This window comes from Oryzias melastigma, linkage group LG2 (genome assembly GCF_002922805.2).
Source record: "Oryzias melastigma strain HK-1 linkage group LG2, ASM292280v2, whole genome shotgun sequence".
Lineage (NCBI taxonomy): Eukaryota > Metazoa > Chordata > Actinopteri > Beloniformes > Adrianichthyidae > Oryzias > Oryzias melastigma.
This window is the reverse complement of record NC_050513.1, coordinates 4,300,412-4,326,017: the sequence shown is the minus strand read 5'-3', so window position 1 is coordinate 4,326,017 and position 25,606 is coordinate 4,300,412. Positions and strand designations below refer to the sequence as shown.

General features: G+C 38.2%; 1 protein-coding gene and 1 long non-coding RNA gene across 4 annotated transcripts in view; one reads left to right on the top strand and one right to left on the bottom strand.

Annotated features, from left to right (window-relative positions):
- LOC112160059 (interleukin-1 receptor accessory protein-like 1-B) overlaps positions 1 to 25,606 on the top strand; it is a gene marked incomplete in the record, with an annotated part of 393,180 nt that overhangs the window by 188,744 nt on the left and 178,830 nt on the right. For all 3 annotated transcript variants that reach the window (XM_024294396.2, XM_024294395.2, XM_036215438.1), the window contains 1 exon segment: positions 981 to 1,134. In XM_024294396.2, the coding sequence (XP_024150164.1) occupies positions 981 to 1,134 (154 nt within the window).
- LOC118599694 lies at positions 7,391 to 11,219 on the bottom strand. Its single transcript, XR_004949151.1, has 2 exons — positions 10,536 to 11,219; positions 7,391 to 7,525 (listed from the first exon to the last, which is right to left on the bottom strand). It is a non-coding gene; the product is annotated as an uncharacterized LOC118599694 (long non-coding RNA).

Genomic DNA, 25,606 nt, shown 5'->3' with positions numbered 1-25,606 from the left:
GTCATGTTGGACACAATTGAAGAAGGAAACGGCACCAACGGATATCATGCTATGCTGTTCTTGAACAAATAGTCTTCACCCTGGACTGTCGCTACTAGACCACGTCCACCACCGACCGTTGGGAGACGATTGGTGCCAAATGTCCAAGCAGTGCGAATCTGGTGAATCTCGCTCCAGTCTTTTTCTTTCACAGCTCTATTTCAAATCTTGATGTCATAGACTTCCATCCGAGTACACACCAGGATTATGAATTTTATGCTTCAAGATCAATTTTCAAACGTTTGGTACTTCTGTGAATTAATAGGACGCCAACCGCTTGTCACAATCAAATCCAAGTCCCTGATTGGTTAGAGTTTATGAGATTTCAATATGTGATCAATTGTTTTATACGTAGAACCTAAAAAATAGACCTAAAAACTTGCGTAGAAACGCGTTTTTAAAGGATAACCAAACCCTAAATTAACTTTTTTGGCCATTGACCTCTATAAATGAGGCTGTAAAAGTGCTGTCTGTTGGTCATAGCCAAATTTTTTACCTTTTAATTCCTCAAAATATGGTCAATAATTGCCTGTGTGCTGCCCCCTACAGGTTGAATCGAGGTATTACAGTTGAATTCTGTGATTGGTCAAACCATGTTAGTTTCAAAAGTCTGACATCATGATCTGCAGATCCAGTAATGATAACAAGCCTGTTCCCCAGCCCCACCCCTCTCAAATTTCGGCCGTGGGCGGAGTCAGCCTCCAACTTCCTGGTTTGGTTACCCTTTAATGTATCCATTGAGCTACCCTTGGTATGTTGACGTTGGGAGTGGGGTCATCTGGACCCCACAATAACTTGTTTCTCCAAATATTCCAAATAAATTAAAATCTATGGAATAAAAGTGAAATTCATTTAGTTTAGATCCATTGGAATAGAAAATAAAACCAATTTTAAACTTGAACTGACCCCCTTTTTTTCTTGTCTTTTATTTTGAAACGAAGGAATGCAAGCCAAAGCAATGGAGAGACACCATAGAAAGAAGGAAGGACGTTCTGTCCATCAGGGATGTACGGGAAGATGACATTGGGAATTACACCTGCGAGCTGCCTTTTGGGAACTTTATGGTTCGGAGGACGACGGAGCTGTCGGTCACAGGTAAGGAAGTTCTTCGCGTTTCTGTCCTTTTATTTGGCAAACTAAGCCGTAAATCAAAAGCCGGTTGCTGGCTGTTGATGGTTTTCTTTCTAAAAAGGGCCTCTTAAGCCGATCCCTGTTCTGCTGCCGTCTCTGGGACTCGTCGACCGCTTTAATTGCCGAGCGGTGGAAGTCACAGCGAGCCGATTCAGCACTTTTTCTGAAGGCTCTTAAAATATTAAAGCCTGAATCCAAAGTAAGTGACAGATTACTTGTCAGTGACTCTTTCACAGCCAAGGTTGACACAAAGCATTCTGGGTATGGAGAACGGGAAATTTACAGCTTAATTATGTATTTCTGTCTTGAGTTTCCGTGGAAATGAGTTATGGCTGTTTCTTTAAGGAGAAGTAAAGTTGGTCTTCAAATGTCATCTCTAGCTTTATATTTAACTTTTAGTTTGTTTCCAAAGATCTGCAAACAACAGACTTTTGTACGGAACCAGTGTGTATTTTTTTGATTTACTGTATACTTTGATTAATTTGACACATTTCCATTTCACAACCACTTTCTTTTATTTATTATGATTATTTTTTAGGATAATTACTCATTTTAATCAAACAGACGATGCTTTCATTATTTACAATGTAATTCTTTTCAGTTCAAAATGAATAGAAAAATGATTTATCACCACAAAGTAACAAGAAAAGGCTTTAAAGGAAAACAAATGTATGAATTTTCTGAAGCAATATCACATCTTGTAGGTGGAGATCCATTTATTTCAATAGATAAACATTATATATATATATATATATATATATATATATATATATATATATATATATATATATATATATATATATATATATAGTTCAGATGATTCAAGAGGGATGAAGAGGTTAAAGTTAAATCTACGTCTGTAATTGGTCAAATGTTCAGCTAAACTTTTTAGCAAACATTAAATGAAACTATAATTAGGTCAACAGTGAAGAACATCTTTAGATCTGCAGCTTTTCTACAAACAGGAAGTGCAAACTGTTAACGGGTGACTTGTAGAAGCAGCATTTATTTATTTTATGAAGAAATAATTCCTCAAATCCCATCTTTGTGGACTTCCTTCCACTTCCAGAACAATTTCCTTTTACTTTCAGGACTTTTTCCTTCCACTTCCTGGTTGATTTCCTTGCACTTCATGGAGAATTTCCTTTCACTTTTACTACCTTCTAGTCCCAGGACTATTTCCCTCCAATTCCAGGATGATTTCCTTTTGTTTCCAGGATTATTTCCATCCACTTCCAGAAAGATATCCTTCCACTTTCACAACAAATTCCTTCCACTTCCAAGTTGATTTCCGTCCACTTCCAGGACGATTTCCTTCTTCTATCAGAACCTTTTTGCTTCCTCTTCCAAGAAGATTTCCTTCTTTTTCAGGACTTTTTCTCTCCACTTTCAGGAAGATTTCCTTTTACTTCCAAAATGATTTCCTTTTACTTCCAGGACTTTTTCTCTCCATTTTCAGGAAAATTTCCTTTTACTTCCAAAATGATTTCCTTTTACTTCCAGGACTATTTCCTTCTACTTCCAGGTTGATTTTCCTCCACTTCCAGAAGGATTTCCTTCTTATTCCACAACTTTTTCCCGCCAATTCCAAAAAGTTTTACCTCCAGGACTTTTTCCTTTCATTTCCAGAAAGATTCCCTTTTATTTCCAGGACTATTTTCTTGCACTTCCAAGTTGATTGCTTTTCACTTCCAGGAAGATTTCCTTTTACTTCCAGGATTTTTTCTCTCCATTTTCAGGAAAATTTCCTTTCACTTCCAGGACTATTTCCTTCCACTTCCAGAAGGATTTCCTTTTACTCGCAGGACTATTTGCCTCCACTTCCGGGAAGATTCCCTTTTACTTCCACAACTTTTTCCTGCCAATTCCAAAAAGTTTTACTTTAACGACTTTTTCTTTTTACTTCCAGGAAGATTCCCTGTTACTTCGAGAACTATTTCCTTCCAGTTCCAGACAGCTTTCCTTTTACTTTTAGGACTTTTTCTCTCCACTTCCAGGAAATTTCCCTTTTTACTCCCAGGACTATTTCCTTCTAATTCCAGGTTGATTTTCTTTTACTTCCAGGTTGATTTCTTTCCATTTTCAGGACTATTTCCTTCTACTTCCAGGTTGATTTCCTTCCACTTCCAGAAGGATTTCCTTCTACTCGCAGGACTATTTACCTCCACTTCCAGGAAGATTCCCTTGTACTTCCACAACTTTTTCCTGCCACTTCCAAAAAGTTTTACTTTTAGGACGTTTTTTTTAAACTCCAAGAAGATTCCCGTTTACTTAGAGGACTATTTCCTTCCAGTTCCAGACAGATTTCCCTTTACTTTTTGGACTTTTTCCTCTCCACTTCCAGGAAATTTCCTTTTTTACTCCCAGGACTATTTCCTTCTAATTCCAGGTTCATTTTCTTCTAATTCCAGGTTGATTTCTTTCCACTTCCAGAAGGATTTCCTTCTACTCGCAGGACATTTTTCCTCCCTTTCCATGAAGATTTCCTTCTACTTCCAGGACGATTTCCTTCCACCTCTAGAACAATTTCCTTACATTTCCAGACTGATTTCCTTCAACCTTCTGGTGGATTTCCTTCTGCTTCCAGGCTGATTTATCTGGACTTCCAGGACAATTTCCTCACTTTCAGCAGAATGTATGTTCACTTCCCTGACAACATCGTACTTCATCCAGGAGGATTTCCTACCTTACCTCCAGAACAATTTTTTTTCCACTTCCTAGAGGATTTCCTTTCCACTTCCAGGATTATTTCCATTTTTTTTCTCCAATCTTCTTCTAGGAAGTTTTCCTTCCCCCTCCAGAGGGTTTTTCTTTTTTTTCTGCACATGCAGGTCAGCCTTAAACTGTGTCAGTGCTTAATTTATCTAATGGATAAATGTGACGTTGTGACTTCCTATTTTTACCCGTCCCTGAGAAAAAGACCTGGTATTTCAGTCCATGTAAAGGGAGACATTTTCCATTGAAATCTGAATTTCCGTTGCCCGTCTCTCCTCATATTTCTGCAATGGTGCGATAGTGGGAGGAGCTTCTCCAGCATCAACCCGATAACTACAGTGAGCTAAGTGTAAATATGCTCAGTCTGTGAACTCCATCAGTTTTAATTTGATGACAGGACTGTCCCAAAGGGGGGGAGGCGTTGGATTTGGGGATCGGTTAATGATGCTTGCATTTAGTAATATGGCTGTTTCCGGTTTAGACAAATAACGTGGAGCTTTGTGCTTCAGCGGCTCCGGCTTAGTGGAGATCCGAGTCGACTTCTACAGTCAAGTGATGCAGTTTTGACAGGAAACAAAGACCAAGAGCTGTTATCATTGTTTTCATTAAACCTGAGCAGAGAAGTTGTTCTGTATTTGACACAATTTTTGTTTTTTGGAGCTAAATTTCCTCAAATTTAGACGTTTTTGTGTAAAAAAGTACAATTTGTTTTTCTTTTATATATTGGCCGTATTGACCATAGCAGTAACTCAGTGTCTCTGTAACCCTCTTTTCTGCAAAACATAAAAAACATGTTTTTTTACAGTGTTTAGTGTTTCTGAACCTCTTCTCTCTTTTGGTCTGTTTGGCTAAAGTGCACTACTCTCCAAAATACCTGCGAGTGGGGCATTAATGCGCCGCCTCTGTTAGATTTTTCTCTCTTGGGTTGTTGGAAAACTCAGAACTTACAGCTGGTTGGTCACAAATACATGTATTTTTACTTTAAAATACTTTAAAATGAATAATTTTTAGTTAAACATTAACTTTGAAACAAAAAATCATATGTTTGTTTCACTTATAGAGTTACTTTAAATCAGAAAAGCCTAAAGTTTGAAACCAGCCGCCTAGTGGTCACATGCTGAATTGCATTGGCTCCACTTTTTAATTTTTTATTTTTCAAATATCCTCAAGGAGGGGTTAAAAGTGGATGATTGAATTGCCATAATTGTTCCAGGAATTGTATTTTTGCCATAAATGAACCAAAATTGCTTAAACTGGAAGTGGATATAATTGTCAGAAAGCTACTTGTAGATCTAAAAGTCGTTTTTTATTTATTTTTAAGCTTTTTTTATTTTTTACTATAAATAACATTCAGGATTCTAAGGCTTTTTTCTTTTTAAAAATCTACTCACAAATGTGTATAAATTTGACTACTTTCTGCTAAAAAATAAACACAAGGTTATTGTCCTGATTTAAATGTTGGATAAAATCTGCTGGATGGCTTTTAGTCATGATTTGGTTCCTTTTAAAGAACAATCTATATATGTTTATGTTTGAATCTCATTCTATAGTTTCTAAAAAAAAAAAATAATAATTGTCTTTCTAATAAAACAAAAAGGCAGGCAGAATCAAAAGGAAAAAGAGACGTTATTGTAGGTTAAGAATGAGCTCTAAGTAATCAATATGGACGTTTATGGTTCCGATGTGAGCTTCCTATATAAATACATCCTCTGTTAATCTGGGATCAGCATAAATCCTTATGTAATATGTATATCGTCGACGTCCCAGCTGATTGTGTTTTATTTTGAAAACTGTCCCTGTTTCTCAACAGGCTGCTCCAAACAGAGCAGAGGCAGAAAAGGTCGCATTTCCTCTGATTATAACCCTCAGATAAATCTAACATGAGCTCCGTCTGATTGGAAGAGACCATCATTTATTCTGGTTTTATGGTGAGGTTGCCCCATCTGTCAAATTGATACAAAAAGGAAAAAAATAAATAAAATTAACTGAAGCTAATTAGGGCTGCAGTTTACCTGTTTTTTCTGTTTTTAACTCTTTGTTCCCTTTCAACTTAAAAACTTATTTTTTTGCTTTGTGTTAGAGATTTGAGGTCATTCTTTTATTTCTTGTTGGAAATAAAAAATAATAATAATACTTTTCAGGATTTCTTTCTCATTTTTGTAGGAAATTGAGTTACGCTGTTTATTATATTCTCCACCTAAGTTTTGCATGAAAATGTTCTAACTTAAATGTTTCACTTTTTTATCGTTTCATTTGTAAAATATTTTATTCCACAATTAAGTAAGTACTTAAAAAAAAGTTGGTAATATTTATTACATCTGTTATGTTAAAAAAATATATAGAAAAAATATCAAAACTAAAGGGAGATGAAAGTTAGACTTTTAAGGATAATCTCAAGGCAAGACATTATACAATTAAATCTGGAGTTCCTCAGGGATCTGCTTTAGAGCCCTAACTTTTTTTTTCTTAATTAACCTTCTTCAAAAATTTTAAAGTTGTTTTTTTTATACATTTTTTTAGTTACACATGGCATAGATGTCTTTGTTGAGGTTTATGACCAATATATATTATTTAATAATAATTAAGCTTATACTTTAGCATTTGTTTTGAACTATTTGATTAAAAAAAATGAATAATACATCAAATGTTTGATGGGATTAAACAAAAGTGACAGAGAAAAACCAATAAAATGAAATTCTTGTTGCACTTGTTAAATTTAAAGTGAAATAGTTTTTAAAAAAAAAGGCACAAAAATCTAAATTTGTGTTTTTGACATTTCTTATTCATAATTTTACTTTGTATTACCATTAATGTAAACCATATGCTTCTTTTTTAAGATGTTGCAATAGTTTAAAAAAGAAAGACATGAGTATGTTGTGCTTTGAGGAGATTTTATTGTCATATTTTTAAATAATCTGTGAGAATGCAGACAACACACATTTAAATGGTAATTGTGATTTAAAATATTATAGTACTTAATCACTTTAAAAAATACATTGTGGTTGTATAAGTCTGTTTAGGACAATAAAAGCCATCATTTTAATGGATGGTTAGATCAATTCACAAGAAGGATTAAAGAAAACTAACAATTATTGAAAAGAAACAAACAAATAACTGAGAATTTCAGAATAAAAGTCTTAATGTTCTAGCAAGATGCAGAAAAGTAATTATATTCTATAAGTGCTCATTTGCAAAATCGCTCATAAATGATGAATGTTTATATTTTTCATGTTTGTAAAATGAACTAATTAAAACAATGACATATCATTTTATTTGGTAAATTGACTTTAAATACACTTTAAGAGCAGCTTCTATAAATAAAAAAAGCACAGATGAATTTATTTAAGCTAAGTAGCTGTTAAATTCATCAAGATAAATGACATGTTTTTAGAATTGAGTCGTTTTTATCTACCAGGAAAAATTAAAAGCTCATTGAGCTCCTTCTCCTTTATTTGTCCGATGAATCATCACTGAGAAAAAGAAATATCACGTCACATAATCAGGATTTTTTTTTTCTTTTCCTTTATTTAAAGCCACGTAAGCCTCCCTTTCCTAACATCTGCTGCACACAACAAGCCCTCCTCTGATGGTCCTTGAAGAGTGAACTCCCATCTCACTTTCACGCTGAAATCCAATTATCCTGTGATGAGAGGAGAATTGTTTTAATCATACGTATCCAAGGCGAAGTATTTTCAAAAACGGCTCGAGAGGGACTAAATGTGTCGGGATGGAAGTGAATGGGATAAACAAATATTTCCTGTTGGCAAAAATGATTTTCTTTTAATTATAAATCATTTTTTTCAAATTTAAGAGTCTAAAATTGAAATCTACGAAATTAACAAAAAATGGTCCAAAACACATTTTTACATCTAAAAAATGTGTCTAAGGTAGAGAATAAAACAAATTTTTAATAACTAACAGTTAAATACATTTTCTACTCCTGCCGTCTCGACCTGTTTCCGTTCTCGCTCATTAGCATATGAAGGAGCTGGAATATAATATGTCCTTTAATTGATGGAAGTTAATTAATTTGACCAAGGTGTCGCTGGAAGAGAGGAGACAGTGCAGCGAATGGATTTACAAAGTGATCCTTTCTTAAATGCGCCGTGTAATCAGCGGCAGCTTGATGAGGTTCATCAATTGTGGCGTCTCTTCTTTGAAATGTTATCATTTTTATAGGATAGACAGTTCGTCCTTAAAGGAGATTAATTTCATAGTTTTTCTGCTATGGTGGTTTATTTCCTCTTTTCGTCGTATCTTAATGCAGCGGAGTGGAGCCGCGCTCCGCTGGCATGCCATCCGCTTCATTTTCATATTTTGACCGCTGCTGTGTCGCGCCCTTAGCGTGACACGGTGATCTTCACACCATCCGAACGCTCTGAAGCCGTGGCACTGGTCCTTCTTCCACCACTCGTCACGTCGCCAAGGGAATTCAGCCGGTTAATTAGGACTGTCACTCAAGCATCTGGTTGCTGTGGAGACGGCTGGCGTGCCATTCTGGTGGCGTTCCTGCCTTTCCAATGGCACTCCAACACAGCGGAGCATCATAATTATTCAAATGTGCGTTCTTTTCAGACCTTAATGTTCATGCTGATGCTGTTATTAAGTCGTTGAGTTGAAGTTTTGTTGAGTTAAATAGTTGTCTTGTCAAATTTTTGTTCAATTTTTCTTAGTTTTTGCTGATTGTATGAACAAATGCTTGTGTTTAAGTCTTACTTTTAAGAACGGTTCGTATGTGGCAAATTTTCTAAGACAGTAGTCCTCCAACCCCCCCAAATCTACCGGACTCTCTTCTATAACTTGCTCCTGACACTCCTCAAGTTGTATTTCTTAAAAACATTTGTTTCCTTCTCCAAGCGCCATATTGAAACCTCCAAGCCAAAGTTGAAGATCAATTCCGATGAAAATTGTGTTTTTAACATGTTCTTGTGGCAATTTTCTCATGATCAAGGACATATATAAAGAGAATTAAGCTAAAATCTAAATTTCTGAGTAGTTCTTTATTTAAGTGAAAAATTCAGATTGGAAAAATATTGTATTTGTGATGTAGGAAGTATACTGGGCGGGGCCAAAAGCTCCCTGCTCTGCCCATTAACTTGCAGACAAATAGATCCATGAACGTTCGAGCTAAAGCTCAGCTTTGGGTGATGAGAAGTGGGGGTGGGGTTGCTCCTTATCAACAGTCCCGCCCACAATTTAGAGGTGAATTTCCAAGAAACTCCTGACTTTTTGCAGAAACTATGGCCTAAAAAATGACATATTTTTTAATTATTATTATTATTTCTGGGTTAAAAATGTCATAATCACAAATAAAAGACCACTGAGAGTACTTTAAAAATGACTTAAAAGATGATTGGAGTGGGTCTGTAAAACTTAAGAGAAAAGTTAAGAAAAATCAATCATATTTTAATGGTTCTTTCTCCAAATGTAGAGCACAAATTTTCGTGACACCCATTTTTGGGTTCTTGCTGCTCGATGCGTCTTCTCTGTTATTCAGGATTTATTCAGTATCAAAGATTCAAAGCTGGGGAGGCTAACTGATATATAAAGATACATGCTGACCAATCTAGAAAAATCAAGTTTTGTATTTAATTTTTTTTTATTTTCTCCATCACCTTTCAAACCTCCTGCAGGGCTCTTTTAGTGCCTGTTTAAGTTGTTCTTTAGATGTGTAGTTGTTCCAATAACACCATCAATGATCTTCTTGAAGTATAAAATGTCAAAAACAAACTGTACTATCTTAAAGAAACTAATAGTTTGTTTGACTTTAGTCACAAAACTAGAATAAACTCAATGAATCAGACTTAATATGACTTCAAATGAAATTCATGTTGGTGAAAGATTTTCTTTACTGTCATACGGAATCAGTTTTTCATGAACAAATATTTGGTTCTGGACGTTTCTTTGGTATCTTCATTGGGTCAATATTGTATATGAACCATGAATTTCATTCTGAGGTCAAACTTTCACAATACCTCTAATATGCAAACCTGTGAGATCTTTAGCCTGAACTTTCCGTTTCTTCATGCCATAGAAGTTGATGTAGATGGAGGAACTCTCACGTTTGTTTAGTTTTTGTCCAGCTGTGAAGGGTCTTTGGTGCCAAATATTTACTTGGTTGAATTTGATACTACCAGTAGTACCTTAATTCTTTGGTTCAATAAAATACATTATTGAAGCAATCAATCACAACTGGTATGTGTTGCAGAGAAACATACTTTATAATACTTTTTAATAACTGTTTGAATGAGGTGTATTTGGTATCCAAAGTGGAAGAACCAGGATTTGGTAAGAAATAGAATCAGGGATTGTTCTTAAGATTTGGCAGCCATTTCTAAAATGTATAGAAAACCAAAATGTATCCTCCATTTTTCTCAGTTTCACTCTGTCTTCCTTTTGTGTTTCAGATATTTAAAACTCTTTTATCCATTCGTATAACTTCATATAAGCTGTCTGAAGTGTGGATTGCATTTAGAATTGGTTCTGGACACTTGGAAGAGCAAGGTAACATCCTAAGGAACATATCAAACGTTTGCTAATAGTAAAGACATTTGACCATGTCTTGAAAATCTAGGTTTTGTCATAGCAGAACCTATTTATGTTGGTCTTTAGTGGGCACAAAAACCTATGCAAACATCAGCAAGTCATACCTGAACCCAAGAGTCAGACGACTGGTTGCTTCATTCATGAGGCACTCCATTTCTAATTTGAGGCACTCATTTTCTGCCTCAACTCTCAGCTCTCCCTCCAACATTAAAGGCCGCTCCAGACTAAATGTCATTCAGGGTAAAACGTTGGAACCCGGAGGTCTACTTGACCAACAACATTTAAAAGCCTTTGACTTATGATGAAATGTGTGACCCTTAAATCACCCTCGCCCTTGTTGTTATGGTAACACTGTTCCCGAGGCATGGAGGCCTGTCTCTGCAAACTTAATAAATACATGAACTTCCTCGGAGATCAGCTCTAGTTTAGAGGGGAATCCAATCATTCATAATTATATGAAGAAATGTCTTTATATACATTGAACCACAGCTTACTAACAGTCCAGAAATAGTACTTGGCTATGTCCCAATCCCCACCCCAATCCCTAACTACTAAAAACTTTATAGTGCTGGACTATCTAGTGTCCTGGATTTTAACAGCAATTTGGACACCATATTCACTACTTTTTTCCATTTTTTTTTAAACAGCTAATATGATGTCACCAATTGCACAAAGGGAATATCTAATCAATACGAGCATTTTACAAGTATTTTTGTGTAAAAATGAATGACAGAAATACATTTTGAGACAATAAGCTAAAACAGTTTTTGCCAATTCAACTACAAATTGCAATAAAATAAAATAAAAGGCAAGCGAATTATTGTATGAATGTTTTTGTATGTTCGGACCCCGGCCTACCAAGCTGACAGGCTTACCGGACCTCTTGCCAAATTAGTTGGGGACCCCTGGTGTAAACAGTTGAAGAGTTATGGGTTACGGATTTATAGCGTTAGAGAGTTAAATGCTAAGGGAAGTTAACCGAACAGATCCATGTACTCGACTTCTACAAGGCCAGCACCAACATGGCTGTAGCGATCCAAGGATAGGAGTTCATACCGTCGATGATATCCACCAAAAACATGAATAGGTTAGGTTATGAGTTGCGTAAAAGCAAGATAAATTTCATATTGTTTTTTTGTTTCCTGCAAGACGTACATCTAAACACATAAGAACATGACATAGTCTCTAGTTTTTCACACATTCTAAAAGTAACCTGCGAAAGACAAAAAATATGTCCTTTATTTTTTACAATAATCGTAGATGTTATTAGGCTGTAAAACTCCTCATTGCACACTTCTGACACTTTTGTCTGACAGGCATGAACATTTTCACATGTTTTCTTGTTCAAACTCTCAAAGTTCATAGAAAAATAAGTCCAGTTTATAGAATTAAAACAAAGATCTGATCACGATTGAAGATCTATGTACATTTGTTCTGTTTTGCAAAGGAGACAAAACGCAAGAGAGGAGTCAACACGCAATATACACTGTAAAAAATCTTCTACTAACAAAAAGTTTGACTTTGAATCAACTGGAGCCTATAGGTCTAACATGGTTTTTGCTACTTCCATCTGTACAGTTTGTGTAGTCTGTACTTGTATTTGTTTGTAAAAGGCATCCCCTCTGTTTCATTAACAGTCAGTAAAGATTGAGGTGAAAAAAGGCTCCAGATGGTTTTTGTTGCATCCCTGGAGGTTTTTCTAAGTCACTTTCACCAAGGAGACAGGCTCCGCTACCGTTAGCCTCTTGGTCTAGATTGATTAGCCGTTTGTCTTTTTAAAGTTCTTGGTTTCTGACCATTTCCCAACTTTCCAAAGCTCCTTTTTCTTGCTTTGACATTGCCAGAGTGGCGAGTCCCCGCCCTTTACAACAACGTGGAGCCCCTCCCCCACCCATTCCAATTCAGCTCTTTGACTCCCATCACGCCCGGCTGTTTGTTTTCAACAATGCCCCGCCCACCTGAGACTTGACCCGCCAGTTTATTTGTTCCCCCGCCATCATAACCCGGCTCAGTGAGTCAACTCGGCGCTCTGATCAATCCAGCAGCAGCTCGTGTACGCTGTAGTGCGCACTCAGCGTCCCAGTGGGCTTCCACCTGCTGGTGCCATCCAACTAACAACACACAGGAGATGTGATTGCAGAGCTTACAGCAGGGGAGGAAGTGGGCGAAGCAGAGAAAATATCTGAGCAAGTGCACTGTGTTCTCAGCTCTCAGAGTGGTTACTTGGTTACTGTATGTCAGCGCAAGGCTGTAATTTAACTGAAAAATGTATATGGCTGTCAAACACACTTTCTGATTTGCGGCCAAGTAGTGCTTCAACATAATGGATTCGCTTTGAATCCTCCAGATAAAACGTTGGGGAAGAGGCAGGCAGAGAAATCTGTCATCCTACATTTGTATTCCCCCGTATCCTGAGGTCATCTACCCATGTTCGTATTGTTTGCCCTTATGAGGGAGTGACAAGTAATTGGCAAGGTACATGTTGATGCGTGTTGTTGTTTTGGCTCGGGATGGCAGACGTGAACAAAAGTGCCAAGGAAGAGGCTCCAGGAATTCATTTGGCCGGGCTTTTCACAAGGTGAGATGACTTTGATCAGCGTCCCCTTGTCTGATGAAGTGGCACTTTCAGGGCCGTTGAGGCAAACAAAAGCCTCGGTTCTCTTGGCATTTTGCCGCCAGGGTTTGGACACGTGGCTAACAGGAGTGCGCTGAATGGCTCTTTGTGCTAAATATCTCTGTGGCCAATCGTGTATGTCATTGTAAGAGCAGAGCCAAGCAGGGGGATATCAGCATCTATGGACGGACAGAGATCTCTGCAACAGTTGTCTGAGAAATTCAACAATTCATATTATTGTCCCGATCAAGTTAAAACATATTTGAACTGAGTTAAGAAATTAATTGTCATAAAGGTGATTGGTAATTTAAAGACCAGTTCATTGAAATTTTAGTATCTTTTGTAAAACATTTGAAGTCGCTACTTCCTGCTAACTTACTTTCTAAGAAACTACTGCCAACAGTCAATCTAAGGATACATTTGGCTCAGGGGTGTCATATTTATAGTCTGAATGAATCCTCCAAGATTCATTCATACAAGTCCCTCTATCTCAGTTGTCTCCAACTGGCAGCCCGCTAATCCTTAGGACGAATGTTTGTTTGTAGCTGGTACTAAAAGTATTTTTATTTGAAAAATTTTAGATGGCAGTCTCTTCCCCATGTCATAAGTCAACAAAACTCCAGGGATAGTTGTAGACATAGTATGTGTGTGGAATTTTCTGAAAATCAAAAGGTTCATTTTCCCATAAGTGAAAATCGCCAAATCTCAGATTTTGAAACAAAATGGCCGCCAAACTGTAGGTCGTCTGTGCATCCCATAATGATTTCAAAATTTCCTTTGGATATGCCCGACACATGTATATTGGTTTTGTTAGTGGATTCCAACACTTTTTTTCTAAAATATATCTATTTTTTTATCTGAGTCAGCAATTTTATTCTTAGATGTTTTTAGAATTTTTTACAATTGAGTAAGAGAATTTGTGGATACCCTTTTTACGACATTCCGAAAAAAAAAAGCTAGCTTTGAACTCACCGTGTGCACGCCATTCAAAATCCTCAACTTCTAATTCCAAAATTTTTTGCACAGCTGGCACACAAAGATGCTCGAGAAGTTACAAGATGGTCGATGAAAATCCCTAGGATGAGTCTTCGTTTCTATTTAGTGCTTCTTCTTCTTCTTTTTTTTTAATTCAAGATGGCGGCCGTATTCCGGTCAAAGGTCAATTAAACTTCTGTGGTGGTTGTAGACTTAGTATGGCAGCATGTCTGTGAAAATCACATGAACAAAAGTGATGTTTTCCCATATTGTGTGAAAACATGACAATTGCCAAATCTCTCAAAATGGCTGCCAATCCATAGGGGCCTTTGGCCATCCCATAATAATTTGAAAAAAATTTTCGTGCAATTCCTCAACAAAAACATTTCTGTGCCCAAAGGCGCAGGCATTTTGTCTTATGCAAGAACAATATGGTCCTAATAATATGTCAGAGTGGACTAAGACTATGATTCATTGACTTTAACTCGCTACAGAAGTGCCTCCATGACTGCATTCTTTTTGCTTTCTCTTACGGGGGAATTTACCCAACAAACAACACCTGAGTCTTGCATAACATGTATGAGTGTTTCTGTCAGGCCTCCCATCCCGCCGCCGTGCTTACAAATACTTCTCTGACACCCTATACATTCGGGATTGCTAATTAAGGCGGCATGTTGCATAATTAACGCTTTCACTCTGCTAATTATCACTTAATTAGTGCCTTTACTTCCGAGATGTGAAAACGAGTGCTAAACTAGTGTTAACGTCATTCTCCATCGCCTGTGTTCACAGCAGGAGTTTCATAATAAAAAAGAAAAAAACTTCTTTGAGATTTACAGAACATATGAGACTTATGCATATGGAGGAGGGCGTCTGCCTCCTCCTGCACTGTTGGGTTGATTCGGAGTGAGTTTAAGAGTTATCGCTCCTCTCAAGGCCACGAGTGCATGCATATGTAGCCTTGAAGATAATCTGTCCATCTTTTGCTTCTGCCGCCATATATCTGGCGGCTTGCAGGAATGCCCCATCAAGGACACTTCAGCCACGTGTCAATCCAGCCGTTCTGCAGGCGAGATAAGACGATGGGGAAGGAACAGCGAAAGGGACTCCTGCATAATTTATAGAGAGCAAAAATCAATTTTGTGGCATAAATTACTTTGATGTTAATTAGTTGCAGATTGGACTTTAACAAAAGGTGCATTTTAAATCACTTGTGGGAGAGCGTTGGTGTGCTAGGAAGAGGCGTTCTTTGTACCGTCCCATGAGAAACATTTTATAACAAACATTTAGATTTGTTGGGTGAACTGGAAACCCTTGAATGTTGAATGGTCGTACCTCACACACACACACACTGCAACCTCACAAGCAGACTGGCTCTCGGTCAGAGAGATTGCTTACCAGCGCTTAGTTCAGTGGCAATGCCCAGTTGGGCCTTGATGTAATGGAAATTGATTGCAGTGCTCCCAGGCTACACTGTCATGACAAGTTATTTTAATGGCACTAAAGCAGGCTTCTGCTGAAGTTTAAAAGGAGGGGGGCGGAGGCAGAAATGTGACTCCAGGCATATTTGCGGCATTGCCAAAGCTTTTATTTATCTTTGAGAGGGCGCAGTGTCTCTCCAGCACACATTAAAAAAAGGGAAAAAACTGCAAGAAAATAAACAGGAAAACAAAGTCACGATGAGAAGTTGAGAATGAAAGCTTGTTGGATGATGAACGACAGCAGCGGTTGATATAAACCTCAGAAGTTGTAATTAAAGGATGATTTGTGTCACTGGGTGGGCACATAAGTGTCACTTCAATGACCCTACAGAATAGCACATACATCCCATCTACAGTCAATTACCCATTTGTCCCAGTAGGAGCCAGTTTAATAGAAGGGAAGGAGATGGAAGCGTTGATTTAGAGATCTAGAAACGTTTTAGGGACTATCTATGACCTATTAGGGCTTCAAGATATAGTTTCTGTAACCAGACTACTCTTTTGTGCATTGGTTGATGCTTGAAAAGCTTTAGTTTATACGTGTAACCTTTTATTTTTAGACATTTCTTTGAGTTTTGTGAGATTTAGCCTTTAAAAAATTCTATTGACTACCAGAACTCATCAACTATTTACACAATTAATTCTGAAGTGGAGAAAGGCATTGTTGCAAAGATATGAAACACTTTACGGTAGTGTAGTGGTCAAGCAATCACCATAAATCAGCTTATTCATATTGACTGCGTAAACGGTCAAAGATCGTGTGGTATTTAAGGGTCACCAGCGACGGCTCTATTATACATTAATTTTTCTCTGATGTTGCCATTCGGCTAAAAGTAAAAGGTGACTATGTCCATAAATGGCCAATAAACCCAGATATCGCATCACTGATTGGTTCTTAATTGCTGTTTTTTTTTAGCTTTTACCAAAAAAAATCACAGTCTGGTCTACTAGCCCAACTTTTGACAAATCTGTGTTTGTTGATCATATGTGGCAAAAATGTAATTGAGCGGTCGTAGGGGGTTCTAACTCCTAATCAAGTCTTATCTACATTTTTTAGAATTGTTACTAGTGATATTGCTGTCCTGCAAGTAGAATCTATCCAAAGAAGTAAAAAAAAAAACCAACATTGTCAGCGCGTTAGCATATTAGTTCCTATGTGAAGGTAGGACTGGGCGATAAAACAATAGCACTACATATTGCGATAGAATCGTATATAGTTATCATGATATATATCGTTATCGCCTGATATGAATTAATAAACAATATCGAGATATAAAATTCTATATCACCAAACCCTATGTGAAGTATGGCCTGATTTACAACTAACTGGATTGTGTAAGAAGCGTAAGAAGCCGCAGTTACAGTTTTACTAATTTCAATTCCCCATTCTTAGAGTCTCAAAGACAAAGTCAAAGTGTTGCATCTTGGGGGCTACCCCTATGACTTTCCATTTGAATCAGTTTGATTGGAGACAGGTACGTTCACCAAATACCATTTGATAGTCTCCGTTTATGCAAGTACAACTGCCACCACATGGTGGCAGAATCTTTAAGATTTCATCCCGCCACCAATCATTGGCGTGGTCATGAATGTGGACGGTGGTAGTCAGGTGTGCAGAATGACCCGCTTTTTATATACTCTTGGGCTACCAGGCGGCTGGTGGCGCTTGATATGGACAGTTGCCATCCAGAGACATTTACACATCGATCGCCAGCGATCCACCCAATTTCATAAAGGCGTCATCCTTGCCTATTACTGGATTGCCATCCCTCACCTCAAAATGTGCGCGGGCAGCTGCTGACCGACGTCAACTTTTGAAAGAAAATGGTCCGGTCGCCTTCAAATTTTTCTCTTTTTCTTAAAACGTCCGGCATATTTAAGTGTGACTGCCGCCTACTGATTATAAATACTGATATGTGGCCACCTGCCAAATTTGCTTAAAAGCTCGAATTTATGTTGCATTGCGATGGTATTTTGGGAAATGTGATTGTAGTCTTTGATAGTCTCCATTCATTCAAATAAAATGCCCATTTTACACCACAGTCTAACTAACTTATGGTTGTCATGTGCTTGTTTTTAATATTTATGACATAAAATTGAAAATCCTGTTCAAACAGGATCTTGGACCCTTTTAGCCCCATAACACTGGAGTAGTCACGGGCATGCTTTTAACTACTGTAACTCTTACATCATTGATACAACTTACATGAATCCAACAGATGTTCTTGTCCGAATCTGTTGGATTCGTGTTATTTGGGTAATTAGTTAAGCAATACTTCTTTGAATTTCTATTTCAAAGAAACACTGTAGCTAAAGCTCAGGTGTTAAAGATCCAGTCCAATGATATTTTGAGTTTTTAAGCTGCTCTTGTGGCATTTTTCTGAGGAAGTACAACTTATCTAAAGAAACTGAATTTTGAATCGTGCTAGATCAAAAAAATACTAGTAGAAAAAACTTGTGATGTACAAGTTACTACGGCAAGCCCCAAGCTTCATTCGGATGCCTCCGCTTGAAGACAAATAGATCCATAAACGTCTCATCTGAGCTGGAATCTGGATCAAAACTGTATGGCTGGATAGCTCCAACATTGCTCACCATTTTTGTTGCACTTGTATTGTTAGGTTGGGGGTGTGAGGGCTGTAAGCTAGTGGGAGTGAGTATAAACAAATGGATGATTGGAAGAGGGGATTTGGCTAACTCTATGTCCCAGAAAATGTCTGAGATTTTTGCCATAAAACAGCAGAATCATAATTAAAAGACCACTGGGAACACTTTGAAACTAGATCAAAAGATGAGCCGACTGGGACTAAGACATGTTTTCTCCACCTATTTTTCTAATCTTCGGAAAGACTGTTTTATGACGACAAAAAGTCCCTGCAAATCCCCATTCAGTGCGTAATGTTCCCGGACCATCTCTGTGTTCAGTTATTGCCATAAGTTCTTAATTTATTCCAAAATTTAATGGGGTATTGGGTTTAATGGCATCTCAGATTGCTTATGTCTCTGTAATAGATTATGATGGCTCATGCATGAGCAATTCAAGTAATGTGTTTGCCTCATGTTTTGTCTCCAGGCCAATTAAGTATCACTGTGGGACATTCTGGTCAAATCAAAAGGTTCCTGCTCTCCTTGTCAGCAAAAGAACCCAATTATAATTCTGTGCCAGGCACTGCAACTGCTGCCACCGCCGCCCACCATGACTGATCATTGCCACATAATGTGGGCTGGATGAAATCAGTCGGCGGGCTATCGATTGTGACGGTGAGACGCTTGTGGCACAAGCGAACGAGGCTGTCGTTCCTCGCTGGTGTTACCGCTCTCTGGAAGGCCCCGCTGTGCTGATTGTTCCTGCCGGCGTGCCGGCGTGCCCCTGTCTGGACGGGTCAACAGAGCCAAGACCTCACCAATCGGCCAAACTCAAACTTAAAGTTTGATCTCTGCAAACTTGTGTTTTAGATCCACCAGGAGACGGGTTTAAGCTGCACATTTGCTGAGATAAATCCTGTAAGACAAACAGAAAAAGGGTCCATGTGTGTGCTCTTCAACTCCAAATATGACCAGTTCATATCCAGCTAACACTGAAATGTAGAATTTAGCTCTATTGGTCACATTGTAACAATCTAAGACACTAGGATGAAACAAACTATGCATTCAAGGATGGGTGGCAACAGAATAAGATTTAACTCTTTTTATTTGTGCTTTGTATGCTGAGCAAACCCACATTTCCACAATATCAGTGACCCACAGTGGACACAATGGTAACTGACTAATATCAATATCACGCATGTTAAAAATAACAGCAGTTGACTGCATTTTTCTGGTCAAAACAAGCAATAAAGTGGTTTAACAGGAAAGAGAATCTCTGCTATGTCAATGAGTCATGAATTCAGTAGGGAGTATTAGTTCATGTAACAGATCTTTATTAAGGTTTGTTTATAATTTGCAAAGAGCAGATTTTTCAGGAAACAGTTGGATTACATGAGAAATCAACATCAGGAAGAATTCAATTAAGTATTAGTGTTTGTATTGGTGATCCATTCATACTCTTCCTGTGTATCTCTGTTTCTGTGTTGACTATTTCTATTAAAATGTTGTTGTTTTAGTTGGCTCTAAGGATCCAGATAGTGGCATTAACCAGCTGTCCTCATAGGCTTCTCATGGACTTATATAAAGTTGAGATTTATTGATTTTGCTGCTGTTAAACCTTCAACAACTATGAACATGATTTTTTTATGCCTTTCTCTCTTCTTTTATTATTTTTATTTTTTTATTTTGAGACCATTTCGTGACATTTAGTTTTAATCTTCGATAAAACCGATAAAAATAAATAAAATATCAGTTTGCAAGTCCCACTCCAATCATCTTTTAATCTACTTTCAAAGCATTCCCAGTGGTTTAAAATTATTATAAAGTAAAATATTCTGCTAAAAAAACTTGTTTTCTTGGACATAGTTTTTGCAGAGCAGTAGTAGTTCATTTGAAATTCCCTTTTGAGATGTGGGTCGGACTGTTTTGGGGCTATTTTTACATTGGAATAAATGGGGACTGGCTTTCTCGCGGGACAATCCATCTAGTGGTTAGTTGGCGAACTGACTGGAATTTCGTTATCTTGCTTTATTAAAGCACCTTCAAACAGGAAGTGCAAGTGTTAAATAATGATTTCTAATAATGACTCCTCTAGACCTTTAAAGCCATAATATTGGAATTTGGGCTACATATATTTATACATGTATATATATATATATATATATATATTTGTGTTTTTATATATGTATGTGTGTGTGTGTATATATATATATATATATATATATATATATATATATATATATATATATATATATATATATATATATACACACACACACACGTTTATTTATGTTATATGTATGTATATATATGCGTGTGTGTGTGTGTAAAATAACATGTATGATACACTGATGAGATCTATTCCATCATAAATGGTTTATAAAGTTCTAGCCGTACTTTAGTATTTATTTTGACCCAGCCCTGGTATGTCGTTTTTCATGATTCCGTCTTTGTCACGTCAGTTTTAAGCAAACAGCCCACAGACCCTCATATTTCAACCAGCTGAAGTGTATTTTGGGTCCAGATCCGCTGATGGTTTCATTTCTGACCTCCCGTCACCGTTTACCCCGTCGTGTGATTTATGCTCAGAAGTCGGCACACAGTGTTTTATTTTGAAAATTGAACAAATGCTTTATGGTGCTCCTGTGCTTGACTTCTTGCCCGGCTCATCTATTCTGGGCCAGAATTCGACGCTCCCATGTAAGGATGTATATTGGGGTAATGTCGGGCTGTAAATCTTCCCTGTTTAACTTGGCAGCCGCCCCGTAATGTTCAAATCCATTTTTCTCCGATTGACGGAAGGACGCCAGAGTGACTCGCATTAACGGATAACTACGCTGCTTTTGTTGAACGGCTTACATTTGTGCCAATAAGTACCAAGTCAAAATACATCTTTTGTTACATCTTGAAGATGATGAAGTCAAGACAGATTTGTTTAAAGGTCTGTAACTGTCTTCAACACTCTTCTTCCAATTGATTAAGTCTGAGTTTCATGAGAACTAATGAAACTACATTAAATGCTTTTACTTAGAGCTGGTCACCTGATCAAAGTTTAAAACTTCGCAAAACTTTATCAAATTTCTAAAAATGTCCAGAAAAGGCCGCCTTTTTCTCCGCCACAGAATTAGCTTATTCATGTTGATTGCATAAACGGTTGAAGATTTACTCCTTTTTAAAAATTCATTGGTCAGAAAAAAATATTTACAGTTTTCTTCTCTTATTCGCGGGGGTTAGGGACTGAATATTTTGAATCTGCGAATATGGAGAACCCCTCCCCCAATCCCTACCGCTCCACTAATGTGGACAAAGAGCGTCTGTGACCGATCTATACTCTTAAAACACACTTCTGATCACTTCCCCTTCGTACCCAGAAATTTCAAGCATCTTGAGTTGTCTGAGCTTTTGTGACAAACCGGGAGAGTCATGTGACGGAAAAAAAAAAAAAATCAGCGAAAAAGCAGGAAGCGGCGAATACGCGGGGCACACAGTGTCTTCATCTTGTTCTGTCGTGAACAAAAGTATTTTTGTTGGTGCAATTAGTAGTTTTGAATTGAAGTGTGTATAGTAACATACAATATATATATATATATATATATATATATATATATATGTACAATATATATAGTGTATATTGTATAAACCCAATTCGGTGTTTTAGTCATCAGTCATTAGTCATGAACCTGGTGGTTGACATTTAGCATCATTACATGAATGTCACTGTTCATTTTAAATTAAGAAAAGCTTTTTTGTGTTTTTATTAGCAATTGACTAAACATTAAAAAGAGGTTTTTAACAAAAAAAGTAAATATTTCCCAGATCTGAATGTGCGTTTTAGTCCTGAGGACTGAAGCAGTAAAAGCAGAATGTACAAATCCTCCGCTCTCATTCTGGTTCTTTTACTAATGTGTCTGCTGCTGCTGCAGAGTACTTTCCTGGACCCATGTGTCTCCATTTCCCAGAGGGCTAAGTGTTGAATAAATGTCTCTCCTTTTTCCCTTCATGCATGAATAGAACATCCATTCTGAATGGCTGTAGTGGATTTAGAGGTGAAATCAATAGAGTTTCCTGGCTTTCACCTGGATCCCTGTAGTTCACGGACAGAGCGGGCCGTTGTAGCGTTTTGCCCGCTCGGTGCATCCGTACGGCTTAATTAACTGGCTTCTTTTCTATTCTCGTGCCACGTGACGTGGAAGCATCAGAAAACGTCTTTTAGAACTTTAGGAAACACACAAAAAATAAGACACAAATCCGGGTAAATATAGAAGGCTGGGTCCTGCCTGCACGCCGCGGACAATGTAGGGCACCACAATGGCAGAGCTACCCGCGCTGGCATCCGGCGCCGTTGGTTGACCTGTTTAAACAGCTGGAACGCTTGGCACGGCCTGCCTCCGGAGATTTGCAGGGGCCACTGGCAAAGCAGTTGAGAGGAAGGAAGAGGGGAGAGAGGGGAAACGAAGGCTGAGAAGGGGGCAGGAGGGTACGCCGGCGGAGCGGGGGAAGGGGAGCAATAGGGTGCCACTGTGCAGAGATGGCACCAGGCGGGAATTAAACAGGCCACTGGCAGCGAGCTGAGGAGGTGGAGGCCGGTGGATGTTTGAACAAAAGCTTGATTTGGACAGGTTATAAAAAAGCTGCCAACCGTTTTGTTTTCATTAGAAGGGGCAGAAAAGTTTGTTTTTGAGGGTTTGAGGACTTTGTGTTATGGGTGTGTGAGGTCACTGACCTACACAAGGAAGCACTTCAGCTGTGGCAGGCCTTTATGTAGTGGGGAGGAGATGCAGCACCAATGTTTTACGCATCTTTGCCAATAATGTTCACTAGAATTAGTCACACCCCATTAGGTTTTAGGACCCTATTCATACTGAAGAAACTCCAGAGAGCTGTAAGAAAAGATAAAGCAGCCGAAATGTCTCCAAGGAGGGTTTGACGTCATGTGGAAATGCAGATCCTCACGAGTGGACCAACAAGCCAATAAAGTCCCCGCCATTGTCCCACGTGCTCTCAAGTATCATTTCAAAGGTCAGGTTTGTTGTCAGTTTGAATCAAAGAGGAGATACTTCTTTGAAAAGCTGGCATTTTGCTGCGATGTTCAACAATTACCTCATGGTAGACGGAGCAGAGATACCAGTTCCTTGTCTGGCTGTGACTGAACAGCCTGAACGCATCGCTGCGCTTATAGATAATAACTGATGGCCTAAATCCGCCTCGCTGGGCTTCAAGTGAGTGATTGTGAGCCGCTTTGTTCAGCGGCGTTTGTTTAAGGTGGTTTTAACCAGCAGTTGAAAGGATAAATATGTTTTAGTTTTTATACCCAACGCTAGCTGCAGTTCCGAGATCCAAACCAGTTTTAGATACTCTCTATATTTTGAAGAACAGTTGGGTATGACTCGGCCTAAATGACTCTTTAACCCTTGTGGTATCTTAGATGACCCAAGCCTTAGATTGGCGTGTTGTCCGTCCCATGACTAATGAGGATGAAGGTGGACAAGATTTCCTGTCTGCCACAAACACCAGTGAAAATCAAAAATCATTGAAAAATAAGTTTAAGTTTAAGTCTTGTTGGGTCCAGATGACCCCACTCCCAACGTCAACATACCTAGGATAGCACAAGGGTTAGACTGTTAGACCTTCAAGTGACCATTTTCAGCGTAAAGTCTATGTAAATGTGCATTTCAGGAGTCCGTGTTCAAACTCCCACGTTCAGCTATCGATACACAAGTCAGTTTTTAGGCACTATGTACAAAACAGACAACTATTGAACGTGTGTTGAAAGTTTAATCAGTTGAATTTGGACCAAATTGACCAAATTTGACCTAAATTTAGTAGTGACGCTCTTTTCAAAACATTTAAGTACCAACTTTATTACATTTTTTTATCATAAAATAAAATGAATAATTGCGATGTCTGTCTGAGTGGAATTCTAGGACACCAACTCCAGACTCAAACTGTATCCGGTTTGGCTCCGGTACGGACACTGGAGTCATTTCGTAAGTTGAAAAGTGCGAGAGGCACTCACTGCATCCAGTCCGGTCCGCCCACTGTTTCCGTTTCATTGACTTCAAATTTTTGCCGGTCGCCTGACCTGAGCCAGAGCACTTTTTTGGAAAGTTGGGGCTATTAACAACCTAAACCAGAAATCATGTGAGCGAGTGTAAAGTGTATCCGGTACATTTTTCAAAATAAAACCGATTTTACACTGTACTCGCTGTTTTCACAGTGTTGTAAACATTACGTTACTGTGACAACCAACTCTTATCTCATCTACAGGTAACACAGTCAGATATGTACATTTAAGCCTATAGAAGACAAAAGTATTAATGAAACATCCGTGCTTACCCATTGTATGAAGACAAGTCACGCAGAAAAAGAAGTGTTGTGAATATAATTCAAATAAACGGCGGAATGAGGGTTAGTTTACTAGTACTTCCTATATAAATGGTAAATTATCACATGAATCTACTTGAATTCAGAGTCTCGGCAGCAGAGCCTGTGGCTGCAGTAGGACCTCAGCCATACGTAGCCAATGTGAGTCATTTGCCATAGCTAGACTCCTCTGGCGTTCCGCATTGGAACTAGACCAGATCCAGTGTAAACCCAGGGCAAGTCTTTCATATATGGGAATAGAACTGTGGAAGAAAGAGCCCAGAGCAAGATTATCTTTTACATTTCGCGTCAAGCCTCCTCCAACTAAAGTACGTGCACTAGCATTGGTTAGCCACAGTCCAGTGTGAACATCATGTGCTAAAAGCATGTTCAAGAATAGCAACTGCCGTTTTCTTCATCACATGCCCGGTATCTATGGACCTTTAGGCTCCACAGTTTCTTTGCCTAATTTAAAAAATATAAATAAATAATACCATACCCTCCAAAAACGTCAAAAGAAATCGAGCTCAGCTTTTGAAAACGGGCTAAGAATTTATGCTTTTCTATTATTGCCTTGTGTTGATCTTTTCTGGAATTCCTTGTTTGTCTCCGGTCCAAATTTGAGGTTCTTCTTTTCAGCTACATTTCAAAGTACTTGGTTGAAGACGTCATTGAGGCCTTGGAGCAAGTCGAAGTCATTGCATGTTGGACTGGATGTCAATGAAGACACTTGTGTCGTCATCTTAGCCAGAACAAGGTTGTCTATGAAATAAGGTCAACAGCAGTGATACCTAATGTAGTATCCTACAAATCCAAGATCTATATTTTACTGTAAAGGAGAGTTGTGGTTGTGGTGTTGAGGTAGAACTGACAACGTTTAATTGTTCAAAGACATTGAACCCCAGATTGCTCCTGTGGTTATGGGTTGGAGCCAGTGCAAGGAAGCAGTGTGAAAGCAAGTGAATGGAACCGTAAAAAGCCTTAAAGCGAGGTAGAAAAGCACTAAATTAGTATACTCCATTTACCATTTCTTCTGCTGTTGCCCATTTTCTCAGGTTTTAGCGTGTTGTATTTACAGATATGGTATTCTTGGATTCATAGCTGCAGCAAATGTTTTAGAGTCACTTTTACCTTGAACCAATCTGCTAACTTCTAC